Source organism: Lutra lutra, chromosome 1 (genome assembly GCF_902655055.1).
Source record: "Lutra lutra chromosome 1, mLutLut1.2, whole genome shotgun sequence".
Lineage (NCBI taxonomy): Eukaryota > Metazoa > Chordata > Mammalia > Carnivora > Mustelidae > Lutra > Lutra lutra.
Window position 1 is genome coordinate 170,692,838 of NC_062278.1, and position 26,873 is coordinate 170,719,710.

General features: G+C 52.2%; 1 protein-coding gene across 12 annotated transcripts in view; it reads left to right on the forward strand.

The window, feature by feature from the left end:
- ATP2B2 (ATPase plasma membrane Ca2+ transporting 2) overlaps positions 1-26,873 on the forward strand; it is a 367,245-nt gene that overhangs the window by 301,225 nt on the left and 39,147 nt on the right. For 8 of the 12 annotated variants that reach the window (XM_047744719.1, XM_047744729.1, XM_047744794.1 and 5 more), the window contains 7 exons: positions 7,677-7,802; positions 9,483-9,515; positions 10,707-10,766; positions 15,879-15,920; positions 16,770-16,928; positions 19,564-19,778; positions 23,294-23,536. In XM_047744719.1, coding sequence (XP_047600675.1) covers positions 7,677-7,802; positions 9,483-9,515; positions 10,707-10,766; positions 15,879-15,920; positions 16,770-16,928; positions 19,564-19,778; positions 23,294-23,536 — 878 coding nt within the window. The remainder of the gene's footprint in view (positions 1-7,676; positions 7,803-9,482; positions 9,516-10,706; positions 10,767-15,878; positions 15,921-16,769; positions 16,929-19,563; positions 19,779-23,293; positions 23,537-26,873) is intronic. The other 4 variants (XM_047744774.1, XM_047744745.1, XM_047744784.1 and 1 more) reach the window with 2 other exon arrangements.

The window sequence follows — 26,873 nt, forward strand, 5'->3', positions numbered from 1 at the left end:
ATCCCCGGCCCCAGTGTGGCCGCAGCGTTCATAGTGCAAGGGGAGCCAGAACCCACATTTCATGTACACTCTCCCAGTGTTTAACTGTTGGCGAGAAATCTCCATTTGTTTAACAGGCCATGTGGATCAAGCAGCATGTAGATGAGCCCTGGAGGGCAAACTCTGACCTGGGCATGTTGTTGTGTTTTTTTTTTTTTTTCAGTTTTCTATTTTAAGACCATTTCAAACTTTCAGGAGAGTTGCAAGGCAAGTGCAAAGAACACCTGAATGTTCTTCCTTCTGATTCAGCTGTTGCTACCCTTTTGTCCCATTTGTTCCCAGGAGCCTCGCTGTATCATGCAGTCATGATGGCCCTTTGCCCGCTGATGCTTCAGGTGTATCTCTAAAGAAATGTGTGACCACAGCACAGCTAGCCACTCAGGAAGCTCAGCATTGATGCAATACCATTACCAGAAGGTTCTATATAGATTCACATCCATCGACTGTCCCCACAGCATCCTCCAGGCTAGGACCCACTGCAGGACCTGTATGGCCTGCCCTTACCCCTCTTTTCATAGAAGGCCAGTAGTTTCTGATGCCCTGGGGTCCTGAATCCCCTGAGAGTCCTATGGAAGTAGTGGTCCCTCTTGTGAGAAAGAAATGCTCCAACTTGTGACTTGGCAGCCTTCCAGGACATTTGTAGTTCCCTAGAGAACCCTGGTCTGGTCTCAATTTGCAGCTGGGGAAACTGAGGCCCGGAGCAGGAGTGTAAAGCACCCCAGAAAGCAGGGCCAGAGCAAGACCCCAGCCCTCTAGCCTCCCAGCCCCGAGCTCTCCCTGCAGCCTGCGTGTGCAAGCTCACCTCTGAGGACCCTGGGACTTTATGACCCAGCAGCAAGGCCCATTTGGAGCATTTATACTAAATTCCATTGGGAAACCAATGACTAGGCGACCTCTGTGTGGCCAGGGAAAGGACAGGGGCCAGGGGGCCGGGGTGGGGGGTGTCCCCAAAAGCAGCAGGGCCTAGCTCCAGCAGGCCCATTGGCTCCACCCCTGGCAGGACCCCCACCCACCTCCACCACCCCTGGAGCCAGAGCGTTAACAGCAGGAAGTTGCACAGGACATCGGCAGACCCTCTCAGGCCTGCTGCCCACCCTACCCAAGCGGAAGGCCAGGCATGGAGAGCCGGACCTGCCACCACTGCCACCGCCTCCAGGGAGCCTGGGACGACACCGTGACTGCACGAAGGCCCAGTCTGCCGCTCGGCCCGCGCTCTCTCCATTACACTACCCTGCCTCTTCTCCATGAGAGGCAGCGGGGTGTAGTGGATAGAGCACGGGTTCAAGTCCCGGCTCCACCACTCACAGCTGTGTGATCCTGAGCCATTACTCGACCTCTCTGAGCCAGAGAGGCCACGGGGAGGGGAGGGACTTGGGGTTGTACTTGCACCAAACCTACCTCACAGGGCTGTTGTGAGGAGGCCAGGCTTTGGGGCGCTAAAATGCTTTGCCAACTGTCTGGTGCTCTGCAAGCATGTGTTATTACTGTTATTAACTGTGTTGATAACAATAATGATGAAGGAACCACTCCAGGCTGGGAACTGCATTGGCTTTCCTTGGTGCTTGGGCCTGGAGGCAGATGAGAATTCCCAAATGGCCTTTATCCCTTCTTCACATCTCTGCCCCCAGAAAGAGGCGTCTCCCCTCTCCCGTCCAGAAAGAGGGCTGGGAATTCAAAACCAGGAGAGCCCTAGGTTCAAGCCCCAATCTGTGCCTCATGTGCTGTGCAACCTCAGTCAGCCATTTGCCCTCTCTGGGCTCCGAAGCTTCCTTCTGTAAAACTAGCCCCCCCCCCACCCAGCTCTGCCACTGGTGGCTCAGACTACCCCACTTGCCACTGCATGGGGCTTTGGGTCCGAGACTGCTGGCATCTAGACCAGGTGGGGGCTGTCTCCTGCTGCTCGGAGCCAGTCTAAGGCAGAGCTGGCCTTTGAGCCAGCCTTCGAGAAGTTTCTGGCCCAACCTCTGCTGCCAGATCAAAAGCCAGGTGACTCCCCTGTGGGGGGAAGAGAGGAAGGTTCAGGTGGGACAGGTCAGCTGGTTGGTGGGAGCCACAGTGTTCCCTGGGCCCAAGCTTCTCTCTCTATCATGCATGAATGGCTGTTGGGTGGCTGACATAGCTCCCCCTCTGTTCCCTGCTTCCCTCTCACTCCTCAGAGTGGTCCCAGACAGCTCTGCCTCCAGCTTCTCCACAAGCCTTCCCAGCAAAGTGGAAAGAGCTGGTGCCACATCCCTGGTCCACGCCTGTGCCACCCTCCCATGACGGATGCAGCCATGACCTCTCCAGGCTGCTTCCCTTTCTGAAATGGGAGTGATGATGGTCACTCACAGGGTGATTATGACAGCCCTGTGGAGAAAGTAGCTCAGACAATACTTAGCACATAGGGACCACTCACTAAATGTTCCTGCTCTCCCTCCTTGACCCAGAAATACTCCCAGTTGCTCCCAACTGAACACCAAGAAGACCCCTAGCTTGCAGCCTTTCACTCCAATCTTACCACGATGAAGCGTCTCTCCTGCTCTGCCCCTCACAGCCCTGAGCCTCAGCCCAGTGTATCTGCTGCCATCACACTGGTCCACCTCCCTGCCCTTGCCTGGGCTGAGCCCCCCCCATCAGTCCACTGGGCCCAGGATCTCTGCCATCTTGTGTTGTGGTTGATCTGTGTTCCGGTCTGCGCCCTTTGACCTTAGCTACACTGTGAGCTCCTGGAGGGCAGGGACGTCCCTTTGGGCCTCAGGACCTGGCACAGAGTTGGCATTCTACCACATCTGTCCATCAAGTGAAGAATTGTGACCCTGGGCAGGTAACGCCACACTCAGTCTGTCCACACAGGCCTCTACTGGCCCCATCCCGAACCAAGATCCAAACTCCTGAGATGCAGCATTTTCATGGAGACTGCCCTATGCGCCCAGGATTGGCCCTATCTCTCTGGGACTCTTGGTGCCCAGACTTCATCACTGAGAGGTGGTGGCATAAGTTAGACCTCCCCGTTGTCCTCAGGAGAGGGCTGGCCTCAGATCACACAGCAAATCAGAAGCAGACAGCAGACTGGTTCCCAGGTCCCACACGCCCCTCGGCTCAGAGTGCTGTCTATCTACCCGTCCCTAGTGCTTGTGTATTCTGAGGGGCTCCATGAGACTAGAGGAAGTGGAGGCTACAGGATGGTGCCAGGGGACCATGGACATGGAGGTCCTGGTGCAAAGCCCTGCCAGCTGCCCCCCCCCATCCAAAGTGTTCTCACCCCTGCCACCCCCCAGAGACCCTGCAAGGTACCTTTGGGAGATCTAGTCAACTGACCTTGACTTGGTTCCACCATTAGGGCTGCAGCCCTTGGGGTCAAATATTGCCCTTTGAGGAGTAATCTGGAGCTGGGGTACAATTGCCACAGGGGGTGACCTGTTCCATTCAGTTCTTCCTTTGCTAGGAGGGGCATCAGGCTCTGAGGTCCTGGTAGGGGGAAGGCATGGCCCAGTGAGGGGTAAGGAAGAGTGCGAGGCTGGGATCTATCTGACCCTTTGCAAAACCATAAGGATGGCCTCTGAAGGGTGTGGAGATTCTCTATCCTAAATGTAATATGTAGCCACCAGGGTAAATACCAAAAAAGGAGGCAGCAGTTAAAAAAAAAAAGTGCTGGGGTCCCAGCTACAAGCTGGTCTCTGCTAAGGGGAGACTCCCCCTCAGAACCACCCTCAGGAAGCTCACAGTCTGCGGGGCGGGGGGGGGGGGGGCAGGACTGGAAGCGCCCCCAGGGGAAACTGCGGGGTAGGGCAGTTCAGAGGAGAAGGATGAAGTGGAGGTCAGGGAAGGCCACCTAAGATGGGCCTTCATCCTGAGCCTCGAGGAGGAGGCTTGGAGCCAGAGGAGGGAGAAGGGCACTCGGGAGGGGTAACTGTGAGCCAAGGTGAGGGACTGAACACTAATCCCTAGTGACTTGCATGCTCACAGGGCAGGAATTGGTGGTTAAGGGTCAGAAGCAGACTGGGGTCTCACCCAGTGCACGCTGAGATGCTACTGAGGGTGTCTGGGCTTGGGGACAGTGGTGAGAGCCATGGCGGGGGCAGGGCATGCGGCTGGAACACAGCTCCCCAGCCCGTTTAATGCTGGGTCTGGAGGACCACCCTGAGGCTCATCTGAGACTGAGCAGGGCATGTGCTACACCTTCACCCTGTGTCTCCTTGTCCCCGTGTCCCACGCTGTGGCCACAGGCTGCCTCCTTGGGTTCCTCCTCCCTTCTCCCGGCCTCCCAGGGCAGAGCTGCCGACTCCCTGCTGTGATGGGACTGATTAGATTAGAAGGTGATTTGGGTCTGATTATCTAAGGTGGAAATTGGCCCCCTGTGTATTTTTCCATCCTGCTTAGGGCCGGGGAAGTGGGGACTGGCCCCCCCCCCATTACCACCTGGGCAGAGCAAACATTTTCCGAATGTGTTTGAGACAAGGGTGCAAGGGCCTGGCTTCCTGAAGTGGGGACTGCTATGAGACAAAGTCCACTTGAGAGAGAGGGGGGTGTTCAAATCCTGGCTCTGCCCCCACCAGCCAGTGACCCTGGGCAAACCCCTTCTCCCTGAACCTCAGTTTCTCCTCTGTAATCACAGGGCCACGGTGAGGACTGATGAGATGAGGGCCTGTGAAGGGGTTAGCTTGATGCCTGGCGCACAGAAGGCGGCCTGTGGAGGTCAGGGCTGGCCATGGCCACAGCCATCTGCACTCTGAGACAGTGCAGTGTGTTACTCCCTTGAAAGACCTGGAGACGTCCCCTGCCACGTGACCTCCTTGGACCCCCCCCAACTCCTCATCTGTCTAATACTGCCAATATTTCACGGTGCCCGCCCACTGCACACTAGGTGAGCCAGCGCACAGAAGTCTTGTCAGCAAGTTAAAATTACCAAGTCCTGTCAGTGGGCCTTGGTTCTTCCAGTTTGTGCCCCTTGGGCGAGTAGACAGGCTCCGGGGTCTGCCTGGGCTGCTCAGCCTGCCACCAGTGTCCGAAGTCATCCTGTGGTCCCTTCTATTCCCTGCTCAGAGACACAAGATTACTGTCCTTCTGTCCTGGGAATGAACAAGGAGTCAGCTGAAGAGCTCACCATCTGAACATCTGGGCTCCATTTCAGCTCACTTGGCTTCGTGCCCCGTGTGGGAGTCTGCATGACTTGGTTTACCCATGCACAGATAGACAGACTGACCTTTACCTGCCATGAAGGAACTCACTGGAGAGTGTCCATCTGTCTTCTGTAAAACATTTTTGAGATCATGAGATCTTAGAGGACAAGGGGCTAGAACACACACATACACCCATGTGCACACGTCTGCCTTCGGCTCAGGTCATGATCCCAGGGTTCTGGAATCAAGCCCCACATCAGGCTTCCTGCTCGGTGGGGAGTCTGCTTCTCCCTCTCCCACTCCCCCTGCTTGTGTTCTCTGTCTCTCTCAAATAAATAAATAAGACCTTTATTTAAAAAAAAAAAAAAAGTCATCAGGGCCTTTTAGCCCTCAACCCCAGTCTGCTGCTTCTGAGCAGACTGATGGTGGCCTGAGACACTCCCCTCTCTGCTGGGAAAGGAAATACGCACTGCATTGAAGAGAGCTTTCTACCCAGGGGAGTAAAAGTTTAAATTTAAAATAAAAAATGGGTGCCCGAAGGTGCAAACTGCACTTACACAGGTTCTTGACTAAACAGTGGGGCCACTGGCAGGCCGAGGGGCCCTCCCCAGGGGTGCCCAGAGCCTGATGCAGGGACAGCATGCAGGCCGACCCTATGAGTAGCCTGTGGGTCTGTGAGAGCTCCTAGGGCACAGTGACACGTCCCCTGCACCAGCCTGAGAACAGAGGGCCAGCTCTGCCTGCATCTCCTCTGTTGGGACCAGGCCACAGTAGCAGTGAACCATGTCCCGGGCTGGGTCCCAGCTGCCCCCCACCCCACCCCAGCCTCACCTGTTTCCCAATTAAGGCCACGGCTTCAGCGGGTTTGCTTTTTTTTTCCAACTCTTTTATCATGGTAAAATACACATAAAATGTCCCATGTTGAGCATCATTAAGGGTACAGGTCTGTGGCATTGTGGACCTTCACGCCATTGTGTCACCACTGTCCACCTCTGGCACTCCTCATATTGCAAAACCGAACCTCCAGAGCCACTGAACAGCAGCCCCCTGAAAGTCCCCCTCCCCGGCCCTTGACAACCACCACTCCATTCTCTGTCCCTGCAACTTTGACTGCTCCACGGAGCTCCTGCGGCAGAATCCACAGCAGCTGGCCTTCTGTATCCGGTATCTTGTACAGAGAGTAATGTCCTCGAGGCTGATCGTGTGGTAGCTTGTGTCATAATTTCCTTCCCTTGGAAGGCCAAATAGTATTCCACTCCGTGTATATGGCACAGTTTTCAGCAGCTTTACCATTCGTTTTATCCTCACTCCAGCACGAACCCCCCAAGTGAACCTTGGACCAGCTGCCCTCTGCACCTGCAGGTCATGGTGGGGGGGTCTCTATCACACAGCAGCTGACACAGAAACCCCAGGGATGAATAAAAGTGGAGCCACTCTAACCAGAGGACCCCTTTGCCCCCCTGTGGCTGACCCTCCCGCCCTTCAAAACAATTCCAGGGTCCTTTAAACCCCAGCTTGAAAATCCTAATGTTCTACAAAAGAGGTTTTCTTGGAGCCTGGGGAGGTCTAGTGTCATCACGTGCCATCCTTACTCAGAATAAAGCTTTAAAATCCACAAAATAGGGGCGCCTGTGTGGCTCACTCAGTTAAGCATCTGCCTTCAGGTCCAGGTCATGATCTCAGGGTCCTGGGATTGAGCCCCGCATCAGGATCCTTGCTCAGTGGACAGCCTACTTCTCCCTCTCCCTCTGCCAACCACTCCCCCTGTTTGTGCTCTCTCTCTCTCTCTCTCTCTCTCTGCCAAATAAATTAATAAAATCTTTAAAAAATAAAAAAATTTTTAAAACCGCATAAAACAGAATGCACTGGATCACAGAGGAAGTCCATTATACTGAAATAGTTCACAGAATAAACAACTCGTGATAGAGTAACAAGTGTGCTTCTTTGTCAGCACCCTAATAAGTAGGTAGTCCAATAACCTCTGTACTTGTAAAATCATACTTGTAAAATAAATGATTGCAACAACTACAGAGTCATAGGACAGAGAACCTGTGCTCTTTGTAACACAGGTAATGGCATTGTGAGCCACTAGCACTCCAGGGGTTGGTTGACTATGCTCAGGGCTGGTGGAAATGCTGAATTTCAGTTAGACATTTGTGAAAAGAAAGATACCATTGTCTTCCCTTCCAAGTTCCCAGTGCCCTGAGTTCTTCCCCAGATCTTTAGAAGGGCTTTTTTAAGAGGTCCTGTCATACAGGGTAGGGAGGTGAATCTCCGGGAGAAGGTAGTAGGTGGTAGGCCTGAGAAGTAAGGGATGGCAATATTTCAGTCCCGGGCCCACTGCAGCTCTGTCCCGAAGTGAAATTCTCTTCAAAGGACCCGCCATACGTACATAGTTTGAACCCGGACCATGGGGGGCACCCCAGGGCTTCGGCAGGCAAAGAGCCAGGAGCTTTCCGGGACCCAGTTCCTTCCACTCCTTTGGGGAGGGGGCTTGGGCCCATGCAACGGTAACTTGGCTTTCGTCTCCTTCCCCAGGGACCCATGTGATGGAGGGCTCTGGACGGATGGTAGTGACTGCCGTGGGTGTGAATTCTCAGACAGGCATCATCTTCACCCTGCTGGGGGCTGGTGGTGAGGAGGAAGAGAAGAAAGACAAGAAAGGTAAGCACGACCCCTTTACGGACCAGGAGAGGAGCTCTTCAGATCACTTTTTTTGTTGTTTATTCATTCCCTCCACAAAATGGTTATTGAGTGCCTTCTATGTCCACGCCCTGTGCCAACGGCTGCCTCCTGCATCCGGGAGGCCCTGCTTGGGCCGTGACAGTCTGTCGGTTCCATCTCCAGGGTCTTGTCCCAGTCTCTGTCTGTCCGGTCATGTCATGGAGGACCCTCCCCCCACAGGCCAGGCTCAGGGTGCTGAGCACTTGGCTGATCCTCTAGCCTCTAGTGGGACCTGGTCCCTTCATCAGCCCTGGTAGGGAGTAGAAAGCCCCACCTGCCCTCACTCCTACCACTATTCTCAACTCCACAGAGCAGAGCTGCAAACCACCCCCAGCATAGACTCGGCCTAGATGGGGGCAAAGGAGATTCTAGGAAAGGAGGCCAAACTTTTGGTTCCCTTTCTCACTCCCCAACACCCCGCCCCCAGAGCTGCCACCTTGCCTGGCTCCTGGCTCCTCCTTCACCTTTGAAACAAGCTTCCTACTCCCTGGGCTCCCTCTCACCGCAGCAGGCTGGTAGCCTGGTATACCGGGGCCTCTCCGAGAAGAGGGAGGGATGCCCATCTGGCCAGGCCCCAATCCAAAGGCCCAGGCCTCTGGCTCTAGCACAGCTGGCTCTTTCCCCAACACCTATACTCAGTCTCAGGGACAGACCCCTCTCACATCTTCAGTCTTTTGTCATGTCTCCTTCCCCAAGCTCCAAAAGGAGGTCTCCAACAGCCAGACCATCTGGAGTCCAGGAGAAGGAAATGAGAAAGTCGATGGCCCCTCCTTGGGGTACAGGGGAAGCCTTGCTACCTCTTGCTCTCTGCAGCCAGCCAGGCACAGAGCCTGGGTCATAACCAAAGGTTACTGGCTCCTAAGGGCAATACCCCATTTTCTAGAGGGGTCCCCCTAAGATTATGGCAGCCCCGCCAGCAGGAACAGTGGAGCTGAGCTGTCCTCCGGGAAGGACAGCTTCCAGAAGCTGAGGAGAACCAGGAGACAGCTGAGGTTGAAAATATTAAGGAGACAGTCCTGGTCAAAAGGCCCGGAGGGTATCAGGACAGCATCCACACAGTGAGGTAGAGGTTGTGGCCGGCTCTGACACCAGGGTGCAGACAGTCGGGCAGATAGGGGCAGTAGGCAGGGTACGGCAGGTTGAGGCAGCCTTTGCCCCTTTTCTTGGCCTCACTGGGGCCTGAGTGAGGGAAGCCGGATCTATGTTCCTATGTACCTGTGTACCTATGTTCCTATGTTCCTAAAGATTTCGGCAGGAAGACAGGCCTCTCTTGCCCTGAAGCACAGGTCAGAGTCCTTCACTGAACACACACCTGCACCCCAGTGAGGTGGGGGTCTGTGTAGAGAGAAGAAGTAGGATGTTGGGGGGACCACAGCAGAGAAAGATAAGGGGTAGCCCAGCCTCTCAGGTGCCTGTGAGCGACATGAATGGGGACTGGGCCCCCTTTGCACTCCCATCCCTTCACCTCCACCTCCATCGCGGCCCCATGTCAGGATGAGCACCGGTGTGCAGCCGTGTGTGCGTGCGTGTGTGTGTGTGCACGTGTGTGTGTGTGTGGACATGCAGGTGAGGCTGTATGTGCTTCTCCTTCATTAACATGTCTCAAAAATCATCACACAGGTGTGAAGAAGGGGGATGGCCTTCAGCTACCAGGTACAGTAAGACCCTCCTCAGGGTAGATGGGGCTTTTAGAAATAGCAGCAGCCTTTGACCCCCAGGCCGTGGCCCTAGACCCCCAACACACCGTTGGAGGAGACCCCCTGACCCTGGGACCCTCCACTGGGCCCCCACGTGATGCTGGCCCCACTGGAGGAACCAGCCCCTCACTCTACCTATTTGCCCCTCAGTGCTTTTCCCTGCCCTCTGATGCACACGATGCCACCGCCGTCTCCACGCCAACCCCACACAGCCCTCCACCCCAACGCCAGTGTGTGGTGCCCCGCTCATCATCACACGAACCCACAGCCCTGCTCTCATGTGCACACCCCGCAGAGCCCAGCCCGGCTGCCCCTCACTGCACAGCATGGGCATCTAACCCACCTCACCTTACCCTCTCCTTCCCACACAATCCATCTCCCCCCACCCCAAGAAGAACAACCAGAGTGCATCTGACCATCTCACGTCATTTTTAATTGCTAAACTAAGGAAAACTGGCTAGTACCTTTCTCTGTCTCATGCGCAAAGTACAACATGCTGGATGTCACCTCTTCAACGATGGGGCATCTTGTATGGGGGTAACCAAGGCGATCTTTAGAGTGCTGGTTAGGAAGGAGAAGGTGGCTGTGGGCAGTGGCCTGAGTCCAGGGCTCGAATCCTGAGTCACCGCCACCACTGGACAGTCCCTCTGGGACACAGAGATGGTGGTCACAGCAAGTACCTGATCAGAATGGCGGGTACCTGCACCATGCCGGTTGCTGAATGTTTTGAAATGACTCCTGGCCATGGGTCCCTCTGGCCCTGATGGGCAGCCAGATGCCTTCTCCTAGAAGTTTCTCTGATAGGAACCTGCCTGATTGGCATGGCCAGAGCGGTACATTGGTCCAGACCTTAGTACAGAACGGTGCCATGCTACCTAACCACATTTATCATCTGCCATGTTTTATTTCAAAGACCCTCCATGTCTGAGTTTTTTTTTTCCCTGATTTTTATGACATTTCTATGGGAACGTTCCACCCCCACCCTCCTAAATTTGAGTTTCCTGATTTCCAACAGAGATTTTTTTTTTTAAGAATGTAGTCATGTTATTTCCCGCAAGTTGGTTCATGTCTATTGTTGTTGCTGTTCTGCATTGTTGCTTTTCTCCATTGTGACACACTGCATTTTCCATCCCTCCCACCCCCGCAGCGGCCGATGGTGCAGCAGGTTCAAATGCTGCTGATAGTGCAAATACCAGCCTAGTCAATGGTACGTCTCCGATGGCGAGCTCTCGGTCTCGGTTGGATGGGCGTCTCTCTCCCCCACCCCCAACTCTGGGCTTGCCTCTCCCTGTTCTGGACCGCACAGATCTTGGATGTGCATGGGCAGCTCTGGGACAATCATCCTCCCATGTGGGGCAGGCGCTTAAGAGAGAAGCCACCAACGGGGAATCAGCTCCACGCCTGCTTATGGCAACCCAAATGGCACTGGCTCCTATGGGGCCTTAACCCCCAGTGGAGCCCAGAAGAGGGACATACCCTGGGCTTCAGATTTGGCTCCCAAGAAGCAGCATCCCACCCGTCGTGGCCCTCTCCTAAGCACACTCCTGGCCCCCGCTTGGGGAAGAAGGCCTGGGGTCAGGACCTGGGCTGAAGCTGGCATCTGGGTCCCTAGTGAAGTCTCTAGTCCTCGACTTGAAAATTTCCTCGAGGCAGGGGGACCCAGGCCGGGGTTCAGCTCTTTGGCCCTACCCCACAGCATGGCTGAGCCACTGATAAACATTTCTTCCTCTTCTTCTTCTCGGAGTGAACGGGCAGGGGGCTCGCTTGGGCGCGGGCCTGGTTCTGTCCTTTGGAAGTGGACTGGTGTTTCCTGCTGTTGCCTGTGCTAGAGCATTTGTCCTGAGTCTCTGCATTCCTATGGGCCCCCTCGGGGCTGAGGGGTGGTGGTGGTGGGGCAACCACGGTACCCTGGGATCTGCATTTTGACCTCCTTACCCACAGGCAAGAAGGAATTCCATTCACTTGCCTCCAGACCTTTAGAGGATTTCTTATGTCTGTACCCTCCCATCTTCAGAGTGATGAGGCTTCTGTGTACTCAGATAGGTCCCCTGTCCCCAGATCAGGTGGCATGATAGTCACCCAAGCTGAGAGCTATAGGGCTTGATCATAAAACAGTTGCCCTGGGGAACTGAGGGAAGGGAAAAGCCTTTCTTGAAGCATTGCTATACGCAAGGCACTGGGCTGCGGGTTTCTCATCCATTATATCATTTCCTCCTCACCACTCCTGGAAGATGTGGAGGTCTTGTCCTACCTCATACTCCCATCCCCTGCCCCAGACCTCTGGCTGGGCCACCTGCATTCAAAATGACCAATGATGGAAGCACCTTGTAGATGTCAGGGGCCAAGAAAGACACTTCTGTGAGCTGCGCCTTGCTAATTTGGGTGTGGGTCTATTTCAGGCACCGGAGGAGAAAGGAGAACAGCTTGGGGTGTGGGAGGTGTCATGCGTCAGGGAGGAGTGGCGAGGGATGACAGGGAGAACCAATATAGGCAAACCCAGGCAGGGGGAGAAGGAAACAGGAGCTGGCATCCTGCTTCCCACAGAGCAGTGAGCGCACTGGGCTCAGTGAACATACAGACTGCATCCAGGCTGGTCCATCCTAAAAAAAGTCTGCTTCACTTCCAAACTGTAGCAGAAAACTCCTGGTATCCTGAGAAAAACTGCAGGAAAAATGGGGAACTTGACTACCTACTGTATGCCAGGCATTTTGCAAACATTTCCTGCTCATAGCCTCATTTGATCCTCATGACAACCCTGTGATATAGAGTTTATTGTCCCCACTTTAAAGATTGGGAGACTGAGGCTCAGAGAGATCAAGACACTAGCCTAAGATCACAGAACAAGAAAGAAGCAGACCTAGGATTCAAACCCAGACCTGCTGGCTCTAAAGTGCATATTCCACTTCCTGATCCAGGGTTTCCTGAAAGAGCGTGTCTTGTAAACATCACAGGAATATTAATAGGTCCTGCCCCCAAGAAAAGGATCCTGTGGTCAGAGATGTTTAAGAACCATGGGACAGAATTGGTCTCTTCCTTATTGCAGGACTTCTCAGAGCCTTGAATATGCTGGTATATAGTGGAAAGTTAGCCATGGAGGGCTTCCCAGGCTGATGTGGCTGCAGGACATTTTCTGGCTGAATCTTGTGGGATTGGTTTGTCTATGTAATATACTTAGGGAAATAGTACTCTAAGCCATTGCTACTCAAAATGTAACCAGAGGACCAGAAGCCTGGACATCTCCTAGGAGCCTGTTGGAAATGCAGAATCTCAGGCCCAACCCCAGACCCACTGAACTAAAATCTGCATTCATATAAACTCTCCAGTCTAGGGCCATACCACACTGAATGTGCCTGATCTCATCTAATGAGCTTTCCAGGCTCCAGACCAGAGTGTATTAAAGGTTGAGAGGTGCCTGGCTGAGCCTTGGTCAATGAGAGAATTAACCATTCCTTTTCTTCCTTCCTCTGAGCCAAATCAGGATGATTGGCTATAGAAAACACACTTAGCTGGCAGTAGTCCCTCTGAGCCCACCCCCACTAAGCCCCCTCCCAGCTGAAAGCGGTTGTGTTCCATTCATCTTGGAGCCATTATGATGGCCATTATCATTTTATTATTTCATTTACACTGATTAACATACCACTGTTCAATACATTGCTTGTAATCACGGTTAGTAAATACACCACTCTGAACTCCAGACATTAACAGGGCACTTTGTGATGCTTTTCCTAAGCATCACTTTGGTCGACATTGTCACATGTCACAGAGGAAGAGATGGAAGCACAGGCAAGAGAAGTAACATCTCCCAGTTCACCTCATTAGTGCTCTGTCTCCCCAAAGCTTGTTTATCAGGTCATCTCACCATCGAGCCTCCACACACACACTTCTCACACCCATGGCCCATAACAGACCCATTTGTCAAAGCTGTGTCTGCATCTGATGTGGGGTGGGGGGGTCTCCGAGTCTCCGCCCAAGTTCCCCACCCCAGCTTCCCTGCAACAGCCCCCTCTCCCAGGTCATGCACGGAGCCAGGTCTGGCTGTCCCCCCATAGTTCCAGGGGCCAGGCGAGCTCCACTTTGGCTGAGAAAAGCCCTTGGCTTCTGAGAAACCAGGCCATGTGCGCAGAAGCACCCCCACAACACTGCTCCCTCCCTTGAACATATGCACTGGTGATTATCTTTCTGGCCACGTGATCACTGTGGAAATAAAAGAGGAAATTGCTAGCTTGGTTAATGGGCGCACACATGGGCTATTGCATTTGATAATATGCAATGCAAATAAGGCCCCTTTGTGTCTTCTAGAACCAAGTATGGAAGAGGAGTCCTCCCATGCCCTTTAGCCCAGTTAGTAAAATTATTTTTAAAAATAAAGATAATTATTGTAGTTCATTCCTGTTGGCTCTAAAAAGGTTTTTTCTGTTTTGTTTTTAATCCAGCAAAAAGAACTTTGCAATAGAGCAATGGGGGCCTTCTCTTTCCGCCCCCAGGGTGGGTCCCTGACCATTTGCCGTGAGAGGCAGTGGGAACAGCCCAACATTTCCCCTGGAGAGGTAGCACGGGGCTGGGATCCAGGAAAGCCACTTCTCCCCTCCGAGTCACTTTCAGCATGATCTGGTGTGGGTGAGGACAGTGTTGTGGAACCAGTAAGGTAGCCACAGGGTTATCATCAGGACACTCCAGAAATGAGAGCTGTCTCTCAACCTCTCTTGGCCTCAGTTTTCTCATCTGTAAAATGGGAGTGCTTAGACTCCCTCCCATCCCGCCCACAGGGTATTGGGGAGATGGGCAAGAGAGGAACCCTACAAACTGCAGAATGCTAACTGGGCAAGTGGTTATGACTAAGGCCACTGTCAGGTGCTCTAGAAGCTGAATGTTGCTTCCCTATTTTACAGAGGTGGATGTTGAGACTGGGAGAGGTAAAGCCACACAGCTAGTTCATGTCCAAACAGAGCACACAACCACCTTGATGACCCTCCTCTGGGTTCAGAGGAGCTGAGAGCTAGCTGTCTTCTCCTCAGCTGGGGTGGAAACATAGATGGGGCCAGCTCTCCGTTAACCCCGGGGACCCGGGCAGGTCATCTGTCTCTCTGAGCCTCAGTTTGTCATCTGGAAGTGGGTGCAGGGCAGGAGTGCCCTTGTAGGGATGTGATGTGGGTTAGATGAAATCATCAAGGTTCTATAGGCACCTGGCACGTGGTGGGTTCTCACAGAACGTGAGCTGTGAGAATCACCTTCACAGCAAATGGCCAAGGGCGGCTGACCTCCGCAGACTCCTCCCAAGGTAGCGAGGCCTGTGGGCAGAGCTCTGAGTGAGCTCAGAGGACAGGCCAAGGGGACAGGAGGAAACCTCCTCTCTGTAGTGCCAGCGGTAAAGGCAGGTGTCTCAGCTGCCAACGAGGGTCTGCCAGTACAGCCCACGCTGCAAACCCAGCCCACAAGACTCTGGCTGAGACTGGAGCAGGCTGGGGGTACTCCCAGGCCGCCCTGATTAGGAGGTGAGCAGCCCCAGACTCAGCCCTTTCCCCAGCACTGGCGTGCAGGGCCAGAGCAGGGGGGCACCCGGGGGAGCCCACCAGCCCTACTTGCCTGTCTGCTAGGGCCCAGGCTGGTCAGCCTCAGAATAAAGAGCATACACCCAAGTGGAGGGAGGGGTTGGCAACTTCCCAGCGGGGGCAGTGCTTGGGGCCCCTCAAAGCCTACCACTAGGGAGCTCTTGCTCAACCTTGGCATGGGTCACTCTCAGTGGAGCTGGGCGGGGGGTTGTCCTTGCTGTGGCTTCACACTCCTCCAGATGGACAAGGAGAAAGCAAAATTCTACATACATCACTCCTGGAGCCAGGAACTAAGGAACACATTGACCAAAGTCCTCCCCTTTCTAGAATGTGTGTGTGTGTGTGTGTGTGTGTGTGTGTGTGTGTGTGTGTGTGTGTGTGTGTCTTTCATTTCCTTTGCCTCCTCTCAGCCCACCAAAGCACTGACCAAATTAATCACTGGGGACCTGAGGACCTCTCTGCTTCCTGCCAGTCAGCTCTGGTCCCTTTTACCCTCAAAAGCAGTCATTTACTCAGTACCCTCAGGGCTGAAATAACTCCCACTGAAGCTCTCTCTCCAAGCCCCCAGAGAATCAGGACAGAGCCTGCAGCTAGTGCAGTGGCCAGGTTTCTTCTTGTCTCAGGCCACCCCAGCGTCCCCGTGTGGAGGGACAGAGTCGGCCCGGCCCTTCCTCCATCTGTGACATGAATGTCGGTGGCCCTGTTGCGTCTGTGATGATCAACGTGTGTTGTCTGTTCTCTGTTGTCTGTTAAAATTCTTTGTCGTGTAGGTAAAATGCAGGATGGCAATGTGGACGCCAGCCAGAGCAAAGGTAACCCTTTTGTATTCACCGGCTTCTGGGGTCCCTGCTGCCCCTCCCCCACTGGCTCTGAGAGCCAGGCTAGAAGCAGACAGGTCTGTGCCTGCAGGTGCCTGGCATTGGGGGGGAGGGGTCGGGGAGGGGGTGGCTGTGATTCACATGGTGTCAGGCCCAATGGAGACATCACCCATGAGGACAGGGGCCACCTGTGAGCCAGCTCTTCCCCAGCCTTTGAGCTAGGCTACCCATTTTGCTGAAGACTTGAAGCTGGTTCTTTGGAATCCTGAGGGGCTAAGGGGTAAGGCTCCAGACCCACCAGTCAGTCCTTCACCGAAGGAAAAGGAGGCTTGGCACTCAAGGATAAGGACACTTTCTTTTATCTTTTAAGCCCCCTTTGTGTCCCTCTTCTCTGGTGACTATTAATATCCCAACAACATACTCAAGAACCCCTTGGGGAAGGCCAAGGCTATCTGTTTTGTCTAAATGTGGCAAAAGCTGAGGGGCCATTTGGGGAAGGATCTCTGGGCTTCTTCAGGCCCAGTGGGGACCCCAGCCTACACCTGCTGGGAACCCAAGAACTGTGTCACTCCCTATTCACACTTGGATTCCAGGTCCAAGCCAGTCCCTGGCCCTGGGACTAGGGTCTCCAGCTGGAAGAAGCAGACCCCGTATCACAGGGTGTCTGTGCCAGCCATGCAGGGGTCCAGACAAGGGAGTGAGTGTCTCAGCACACTCCCCTGGGCAAGCAGGGTGAGTGCCAGTATGCCCACCCTGCAGGCTGACCTGGCTGTGTGCGCGTGTGCGTGTGTGCGTGTGTGCGTGTGCGTGTGTGCGTGTATGTGCATACTCTGCCCCCTACAGCCAAACAGCAGGATGGGGCCGCCGCCATGGAGATGCAGCCCCTCAAGAGTGCGGAGGGCGGCGACGCTGATGACAAAAAAAAGGCCAACATGCACAAGAAGGAGAAATCCGTGCTGCAGGGCAAGCTCACCAAGCTGGCTGTGCAGATCGGCAAGGCAGGTAAGCGTGCGGCCGCCATGGACGGTGCACAAGGGGATGTGGGGTACACAGAGGGACCCCAGCCCAGGGCCCCGCCCCGAGCTGGCTCTCAGTTGCCTCATCTGCAGAGTGGGGGCTGGATTAGGGCTCTTGACTGGCCCCCCAACCCCAGCTGCCGTGCAAAGGAAAGATTGAAGAGGTTGAGGGCCATGCTAGGAGCCCAGTGAGAAGCCTCCTATCTGAGCCTCAACACAAGCCTGATCCCCACCAAGCTGGGAGCTCCAGGTGATGGCTGGTGGTGGCCCCTCCAGCCCAGGAAGCTGAGCTCAGCTGCAAGGCCAGCCCTGCCTGTCTGACATGGCCTTGGCCTCTCATCCCGCATGAGGACACGCAAACACCAAGGCCTCCCCACCTGGCTGTCTCCCGGCTCTAATTATAGGCACCACAGCGTGGAGAAGGGAGGCAAATTACAGGCTTGGCTGTCTATATTTAAACTAGGGGCCTGGTGATAGCTCCCGGCTGCTGGGAGCTTGGCTTCCCGCCCCTGCGACTGTCAGATGGGGATAGAGCCCGCTCTGAAGTCCCACAGCTGGAGATGGGAGTGGGGGAGCGATGGGCCCAGGGATTTCCTCCAGCCTTGGCATACAGCAGACTCCGCAGAGCCACAGTACCACCACTGGGGGGCAGGGAAAGGAGCGATGAGAACCTCCCACAGCCTTCAAAGCCCTTGCTCACCCCCCTCCCCCTCCTCAGCCTTGCCAAGAATGGAGTTCGGGGTCAAACACTTCTAGGTTCACATCCCACCTCTGCTTCCCTCTTGGGCTGAATTCCCTGAAGCAGAGTCTGAGGTGGATCGGTGCAGGATTTTTAGGGGCAAGGGTGCTCTCCGGTGAGACCTGTAAAGGGTAAGAGACTCAATAGGGCCACAGAAAAAGCCAGATACTTCCTGGAGAAATCCCCGTCTCTGCCTACCTCTGCAGGGTCTGTCTGGTCTCGCAGCAAGGGGTCTGGGCTGTTGGACCCTCCACCTGAGCCATTGAATACTGGCCATCAGATTGGGGTGGGGTGCCGTCCCAGATATGTCCTGACAGGAGACAGTGCTCTCTGAAGTGTGGACTTCCTCTGGCAGAGTCCGCAGCTGTGCACAGCCTCTGCAGCACCTGCACAGTGCCTACAGCTCCCCAAACGGGCCAGGGGGTCTCAGGGGATCCGAGCAGATAGCCACCCACATCTCCTAACTCTGTAGTGTTCTCGGGCCTGTGACCTTGGACAGGTCCCTTCCCTCACTGACCTCAGTGTCCTCAGCTGAAAGAGGGCTCCCTGCTCTTTCCTCCATCCAAAACACTCTTTCTGCCCGTCACCCTCTGGCTGATCCTTCTCATCATTCCCCATCTACTCAAGTATCACCTCCTCCAGGAAGTCTTCCCTGAACACCCTTGCTAAAACAGTCCCTCCCCACCAGCCCGTGTTGTTCTGTTTTCTTTTTTGAAGCTTGATTGAAGTACAATCAATATGCAAAAAATTACACACATGTAATGTACATCTTGATGAATTTGGACATGGGCGTACACCCATGATGCCATCACCACAAGCAAGGTATGAAACATATCCCCCAACTCCCAAAATTCCTGTGTTCTTTCCTGGGTTTTTCTGTTTTCCTTTGTTTGGGGTCGGAACACTGAAGAAGAAATCTAGCCTCTTACCCGGTTTTGAAGTTCACAATACCATATTGTTCACTGTTGGCCCCGTGGTGTCAAGCAGAGCTCTAGAACTTCTTTATCTTGCATAACTGAAACTCTATACCCACTGAAAAACAACCCTCTCTCTCCCCCTCCCCACAGCCCCTGGCAACCAACCTTCCACTCTCTGCTTCTCTCTGCTTCTAATAGTTTGACTATTTCTATTCCTCATGTAAGCCCTTCTGTGTCTACCTTCTCTCATCTAGCATCATGTCCTCCAGGCTCATCCATGGGGTTGCAAGTGGCAGGACTTTCTTCTTTTTTAAGGCTGAGTCATACTCTGCTGTGTGTCTGTGCCATGTTTTCTTGATCCATTGGTCTGCTGATGGACACGTGGGTTGTTTTCTTACCGGCAGCCTGTGTGGCTCTCTGTCACATCATCCTGCAGTTCTACACACCATTATCCCTACGTGGACGATCTTGTTCATGAGCTTTTTGCTTCTTGTCTGCCTCCCCCTCTGAAGTCTCAGCTTCTCAAGGGCAGGGAGTCTGTCCTCTCTAGGACTGTGTCCCTTGTTCCTGAATTAGGAGCTACTAGGTGCCTGGGCAGCTGAGTTGATAAATGGTACTAACCACACACGAACGTGTGTGAGAACTATGCAGGGAGTTCAAACTGATTCCCATGGTCTCAGCACATATTTCCTGATCACCCGCAAGGTGTCGGGCACTGTGCAAGGGGCTTTACATGCATCCATCACTTTTGATCTTTGCAAAACCGCGTGAAATAAGCATGCATCCCCATTGCACAGAGGAGGAGACTGAGGCTCTGTAAGGCTCAAGGACATGCCCCAGGCCATAAAGCTATGAGATGTGGGTTAGGGTCCGCCTAGCCAAGTGTTTGGTCCCCATTTCACTTCCCAGGGCCCCCACCCTCAGAAGAGCCCCTGAGCAGATCTGCCCCTCAACCTGTGTTACAGGTCTGGTAATGTCAGCCATCACAGTCATCATCCTGGTGCTCTACTTCACCGTGGACACCTTCGTGGTCAACAAGAAGCCGTGGCTACCTGAGTGCACGCCCGTCTACGTGCAGTACTTTGTCAAGTTCTTCATCATCGGTGTGACAGTGCTGGTGGTCGCCGTGCCAGAGGGGCTCCCTCTGGCCGTCACCATCTCACTGGCCTACTCGGTGAAGGTGAGAAGGAGAGGACCGGCCAGCACAGCTCGGATCAGCTGCCCCCAGCCAGGGCTCTGGGGGTGGCCTGTGGGGCAAGCGCTGGGGCCATGAGTAGAGCTAAGAAGAAGGAAGGGAGCACCCTGGAAGCTGGGAGATGAGACATATGTGGGAACCCAGAGCTCACATGTCCTCAGGGAGGCCTATAGCAGCCCAGAGGGCCACACCCTGGCTCCAGCGACAGCCATCATTCACCCCAGCCAAGTGTTGCCTTGCAGATGCAGCCCCCCTGCATTGCCCACTCTTCACATTTTTTCCAGAGAAGCCAGAAAGCTGGACTTAATATAAGCTCTCTAGATTTTTAAACATTGATCATCAACTCCACTTTTAAAAAGAAAAAAAAAAAAAAAAAAACATAAAAAGCAGACCCAAACCCAACCCCATCACACCAAATGTAAGGAGAAGTCTGAGGTCAAAGTCCCATGGAAGCTGTGATACTTCTGCAACTCGTCTCAGAGGTTGCTCCCTGAAGTTGGGAAGAGATGAGCCTAAAGCCAAAAGAAATCTGATTTAAGGAAACCCCCTCCACTCCGGGGATGGGCTGAAAAGGGAAGAGGTTTTAAAAGCAGTTTCATGAAGGGTGGTAAGTCCATGAAAGCTGACTGTGGATACTTGGGTCGGGGGGTGTGGTGGGTTTCCTAGTGCTCCCCAGATGGCAGAGCCCTGCCGCCCCCTGCTCCCAGGCCAAGGCCGACCATGGAGTCCGAACACTGGGCTGCGCATCTCAGTGGGTACCTCAAGCTTGGGGCCTCATTCTCTGCCGTTGGCCGCATGGTTTTCCCACCTTGGTGGCCAGGGCTCTGCACTCCTGGTCCCCAGTGCCCCAATGTCAGGATGTCCCTACAAGGATGGAGTCCTTGGCATGTTTATAAACAAGGCATTGGCTCTGAGACATTGGCAGAGCTGCCAGAGGGCACGGCGGCGTCAGTTTCCAACTTGGAATTTGGACTGGGCTTGCCGATGTAATTTCATACAGAAAAGAGATCTCCAGGCAGATGCCAGAAAGTGGCAGCTCTGGGTAAAGGATATGGCCCTTATCACCTCCTTGTTTTAGGGTTCTTGAAGAAACTCCATCTCACAGACCAAAGACCAAACGGGTTACAACACAATGCTGCTTGGGAGTTTGGGGCCCAAAGATGGTGATTCTCATTAAGCCATGAGAGGGGACCCCCACAGCCACCCAGCTGAGCTCAGGGTGTCTTGAAAATCACACAGAGGTAGTTTGGGGTGACCACATACAGACCTTTTTAGGTCTCTGCACCTTCTGCCATTCGCATCTCTGGCATCTGGTACCTTCAGCTGTCTTAGGTCATGTTACTTTTATAGTCACTTGATAAACTGAGTACAGCCCCAACCCAGGAGAGGCAAACTCTCCCCTCTCTGAGCCTGGCATACCCACCCGGGGAGCCGTCATCGAAAGAACAGAGATGACTCAGAGATGCAACGTGAGCCATATGTGTGATTTTTAAATTCCCTCACAGCCATGTTTAAAGGAAAGAGTAAAAAGAAAGAGGTGACGTTAATTTTAATAATATAATTTACTTCACCTTTAGTAATATCATTTAGTTCACCTTTATGTCCAAACATATTATGTTAGCAATCCAACATATAATCGATATACAAATAGCTAGCGAGATGTCTTTCATTGCCGTTTTCCTAATAAGTCTTCAAAAACCAACACATATTTTTACACGTACAGCGCATTTCACGTCAGACCGGCCACACTTCCAGGGCAGAGCAGCCACCTATATATTCATTCTTAAGCCCAACGGACGAACCCTGTTCCGGCAGTACAGATGGGCAGGGGCCCGATGGAATGACCCAGGCTGTGAAGTTAAACAGAGCCGGGCTCCAGTCTCAGCATTAACCCATATTAGGTATGTGATCCTGGTCAGATCACTTGGCTGTGGCTTTTCCATTGACCAACGTGGAGGATCACCATCCCCAAAGGTTTCACAGGCCTCCTGTACCATCAGACTAGAAAATGAACCAGGAAGAACTTCGCCAGCTGTAAAGCGTGTGGCAAATTCCTATTGCTACTGCTCCTGCATTCAACATACATGAGGTGTCACTATTATCGCAGGTTATAATAAGATTGCAATAGCATATAATTCTACCAATACTCATTTCTTTGTAACATGAACTGCTATTAAAACTATTCTAATGGCGCTCTTTTTTTACCCTTTTTATGAAGAGTTAGGATGGGGAGCAAGAACAAAGGAAACCAGATTACTAGGAACAGACAAGAACTTTGTCTGATTCAGCCTCTAGCAGTTTCTCTTGTCCCCCCCCTTGCCAGATAGGGTAACTGGGTCTGCAGGGTCTATCTTAAGCATGACACTTGTTTGAGAATTACTTCATTTGCATGAGTTTGCTTGAGAACCTCGAAGAAGCTAGGAGTGAAGCTGGGAAGACAGAGAGGACGCGAATACCAGAAAATTCATAATAATAAGTATGGTGGGATTTCATTTTTGCTATAAATTTAAGAAGAAAAGATGTCTATACGTAAGATGTATCTGTTCTGGGTGATGGCATGAAGATGGATTTGTTTTCTTTTTTGTGTTTGTATATTGAAAAGAAATTTGTGACTTTTGTTATACGAGGTATAATATATATTTGATGCAGAAAAAAAAATCTGTAGATTTTTTTTTTAGAATCTATAGATTTTTTTATTTTTATTTTTTTAAAATATTTTATTTATTTATTTGACAGGCAGAGATCACAAGTAGGCAGGGAGGCAGGCAGAGAGAGAGGGGGAAGCAGGCTCCCCGCAGAGCAGGGAGCCCGATGCGGGGCTCGATCTCAGGACCCTGAGATCATGACCCGAGCTGAAGGCAGAGGCTTAACCCACTGAGCCACCCAGGCGTCCCATAGAATCTATAGATTTTTTTAAAAGAAGGCAGTAAAAATCTCCTGTCATTCTACCATGCAGAAATAATAACCCTAATATTTTGACATTTTTTCCAGATACTGTCCTATGTCTATAAACACATTTATGTATCCTAAATTTATTTATTTTTGGTGGGACCAAAAATGACAATGAAAACCAGGCACCAGCAAAAGGTTTGGGAAAAACAACAACAACAACAACAACAAAAAATCCCTTAACCAAATAAAAGGATGGCTACTTCTGTTAGGGTATAAGAGAAAAATATTTGAGGTCATTTTAAGTGACCCAACATTAATTTATCACCCTTTTTCCTATCTTTTCCATAAGGAATACAGATTCTTAAAAAAAAAAAAAAAAAAAGGGTCAATTAATCAGATCTTTTAAGTGGTTTAATAAGGAAAGCGAATTAAAAGGCTGCACATACACAGATCTCCAATTCCACATCTTTGCACATGCAGGAAACCACGGGGCAGATGGCAGCAGCTCTGCACCTCTTACTGCATGCTTTCCCAGTGACTACAACCCACTCCCTGGCCCCCCAGCTCCCTCTCCTCACTGTCGCCCTCTCACCTGCCCCTGCCCCCAGAAAATGATGAAAGACAACAATCTGGTACGCCACCTGGATGCCTGTGAGACCATGGGCAATGCCACCGCCATCTGCTCAGACAAGACGGGCACGCTGACCACCAATCGCATGACGGTTGTGCAGGCCTACGTCGGCGATGTCCACTACAAGGAGATCCCTGACCCCAGCTCTATCAACGCCAAGACCTTGGAGCTGCTCGTCAATGCCATTGCCATCAACAGCGCCTACACCACCAAGATTCTGGTGAGTGGTGCAGCCTCCACTGGAGGAACCAAGGTCCGCGAGGTGACACAGAGACACCAGGTAGATTGAATGATGTGTTTCCTATTTTTGAATCCTGCTGATGTATTTGAGGTGGTCATATAGCAAGCAACTTCTTTTTGATTTAGCAATGATGTTTATATGAGCCCCCAAAAAATGTTAATTGCGTTTTTTAGATCCTGTCATTGTCCTCCTTGCAAAAACAAAACACATACTACTAGTTGGCTTTTGCTACATAACTACAGTAGTTCCCCTTTCAGTTACGGGTGGTCAGCCTCAGCCCATAGCAGCTGACCCTCCTTCTGACATATCGTCCGAAGGTCAAGAGTAGCCTCATGATTTATGGCACAGGCTGTACCCTTCTCCACTTCAGCTCAGCACATAGGCACTTTATCATCTCACAGCAGCACGAGAAGGGTGAGTACAATACAGTAAGATATCTAGAGAGTGACCACATTCACATAACTTTTACTACAGTATATTGTAATAATTGTTCTATTTTATTATCAGTTCTTAATCAGTTGTTAATCTCTTACTGTATAAATTACTCTTACTTATAAATTAAACTTTATCACGAAGATACATGTCTAGGACAAAACATAGTATATATAGGGTTCGGTACGATCCACAGATTTGGGCATCCCCTGGGGGTCTTGGAACATATCCCCCAAAAATAAGCAGGGACTACTGGACTCCAAAACTTTGTGGCTCCAAAACCAAACTGTATTTAGTGCACAATTCTGTGGGTGGGCTCTTCCACTGTCCATGGGACTCCCTCTCACATCTGCAGCTGTGGTGGCTCAGGTGGACAGCTCTGCTGATCTCAGCAGCACGGTAGGCTGGGCTGGGATGGCCTCAGCTGGGATGGTTCATCTTGGCTCCGTGTGGTCCCAGCTCTTCCAGCAGACTGGTCTGGGCTGGTTCACAGTGTCATCTTGGTGCATCCTGTTGGCCAAGGCAAGCCAAGAGGCTAGTGCAGATTCAGGGAATGGGGAAATAGACTCCATCTCTTAATGGGAGGAACTACAAGATCACACTGCAAAGGGCATTGATTTAGAGAGGGAACTAATTTGGCCATTTTCAGAAAGGATCTACCACCAATGACATTGTTGTTGTTAGTAATAGTAGCAGTATCACAAATTCCGATAAGAATTCTCATATTCCTCTCTCAGCTAAGCTGTGTAGACTCATCATGCTGTGATCCCTATTTGGTTTAGAAGCACAGATGGCCTTTTTGTAATTAACCAATATCTGGATGAAGAGAAACACGGAATTGTCCATCCAGAGGTCAGTCGGCAGCCAGATGTAGGACATCTGTAGTGTGAGCATCTAGGTGAGCGGCTGGGCTTTTTTCCTTGCCTCCCAAATGTGCCCTAGCCCCGACCTCTCCCTTCTGTCCCAGAGCCAGCTTGAAGCATCATGGTCAGGCTGGGTTGTGGGAGCTGCCAGGAGTTTATCCAAATGGGGAGGAGAGTGTGACTCAGCAGCAAGGGGCTGAGGGCTGGTGGGAGAAAGGGGAGGAGGCAGCTTCTGCCTCCAGACACTGGGACTGCAAGGTCTGCACTATCCAGGGCCAAACAGCCACCCACATCACCCCGGAACTGCAGGCTGAGGGAGGCCCCCAGAGGAGAGGAGAAAGTAGGTCGGGAGGACGCATACGGACGGGTGACCAAGAGCCCCTGGGGTGATGCCAGAAATGATGACGTTTTGTCTTCTTCTCACCCCACCCCCGCCCCAATTTGGGAATCAAGGGAACTCAGCAGTGTTTTATTCTGTTCCCCAGGCCTTCCTAAAATAACCGAGATGCTGTTAATGATCTTGTCCTGCAGATGTGGCAGAGAGGGGAGCAGGGCAATTCCCAGAGCAGGCTTCGGAGGATGGGGTGGCCGCAGGGGCACAGCCCTGCCAGGTGGGCTTAGATTGAGATGTAGGTTATGTAATCACATTAAAAAAAAAAAAAAAAGCTGTTTTGGGGTCTTCCAGGAGAGCTGAGGAGACATCTCAATTAGATGTGTTGCATGGCACTGGAGGCAAAGCTAAAATCTCATTTCCAGATGTTGGTCGGGTCCATGTGGCTTAAAGGACAGGGGTCAGTCCGTCTACCTGGGGAGGTATAGCTGCTGAGACTGGAGAGGTCAGGGACCCAGGAATTGGAATCCTTGGTTTGTAATCAGGCTAAGTCACTTACCTCTCAGGTGCCGGTGTTGCCTGATGTGCTTTGAACCCTAGCATTCCAGGACTCCTGTACCTCTTCTATCCGGATCTTTACTGAAAACCCCCTAGCCACATGGCTGTCCTTGCTGGGGTCTGATGGTTCTCCATGTAGAAGGGATAGCAGAGTCCCCTGGTATGACAAGGTAGTTAAACTCATCCTCTGGAGCCAGGCAGCCTGGGTTCAAATCCCTCTGTAGCTACAAGAATGCAAACAAGTTCCTTAACCTCTCTGTGCCTCAGTTTCCTGGGGGAAATGATAGGATTTTTGTGAAGATGAAATGAGTTAGTAGGTGAAAAGTGCTTCGCACAATGCCTGGCTCGTATTCAGCACCATGTATGGTTAGTGTTGTCATTATTCAGCAACAAGATCACCCTTTGAAAGGGGAATCCATCTATAGCAATGCTGAGGCTAACAATAATTAGCAGAAGCATCAGAGCTTCAGAGGAAAATGATCTTACCCAGAGTCACGCAGCGAACTAGGGACAAAGCCAACTGATAGATACTCCAAAGCCAGCTGTTGAGTAGGGTGCCAGACCGGGCTCTCGGTCACTGAGACCAGTCCTGCAGCACTTTAGCATAAGGTGGTCTCAGAAAAGAAGGCCTGGGGTCCAGATTCACAGCCAGGGACTGCCAGCCATATAGGACAAAGGTTCTCTGAGGGACTGTCCTCCTAGGCCCAGAGGACTCCTGAGAAAAATCAGGGGCTACTTAGTCCAGAGTGGAAGTCCAGCCACCCTCCAAACCAGGCTAGGAAATCTAGACAATAGCACTTCCTAAAGCACACAAGGCAGGTAAAGGCAGACAGTGTCCTCCCCACACCCCCTATCCATCAACTTTGGTAAGGAAATGAACCTGGTCTGAGAAAATCAGACAGGGCTCTGTTTCCTCCTCTGTGAGAGCATTGACTCTCCCATGTCTTCTTATTCTCTGACATAGACAACGTGGGCTCGTTGAGAGGGAGAAACACATTTGAGTCATCTCTGTTCCCCCAGGCATAGCTCCTGGGAAGTACAGGTTGGGTGGGTGAGGTAAGTGAATTGATCAGTGATTAAATGTATAGATATATAATCAATGAGATGAGCTTTAGGTAGGGAGATGGACGGA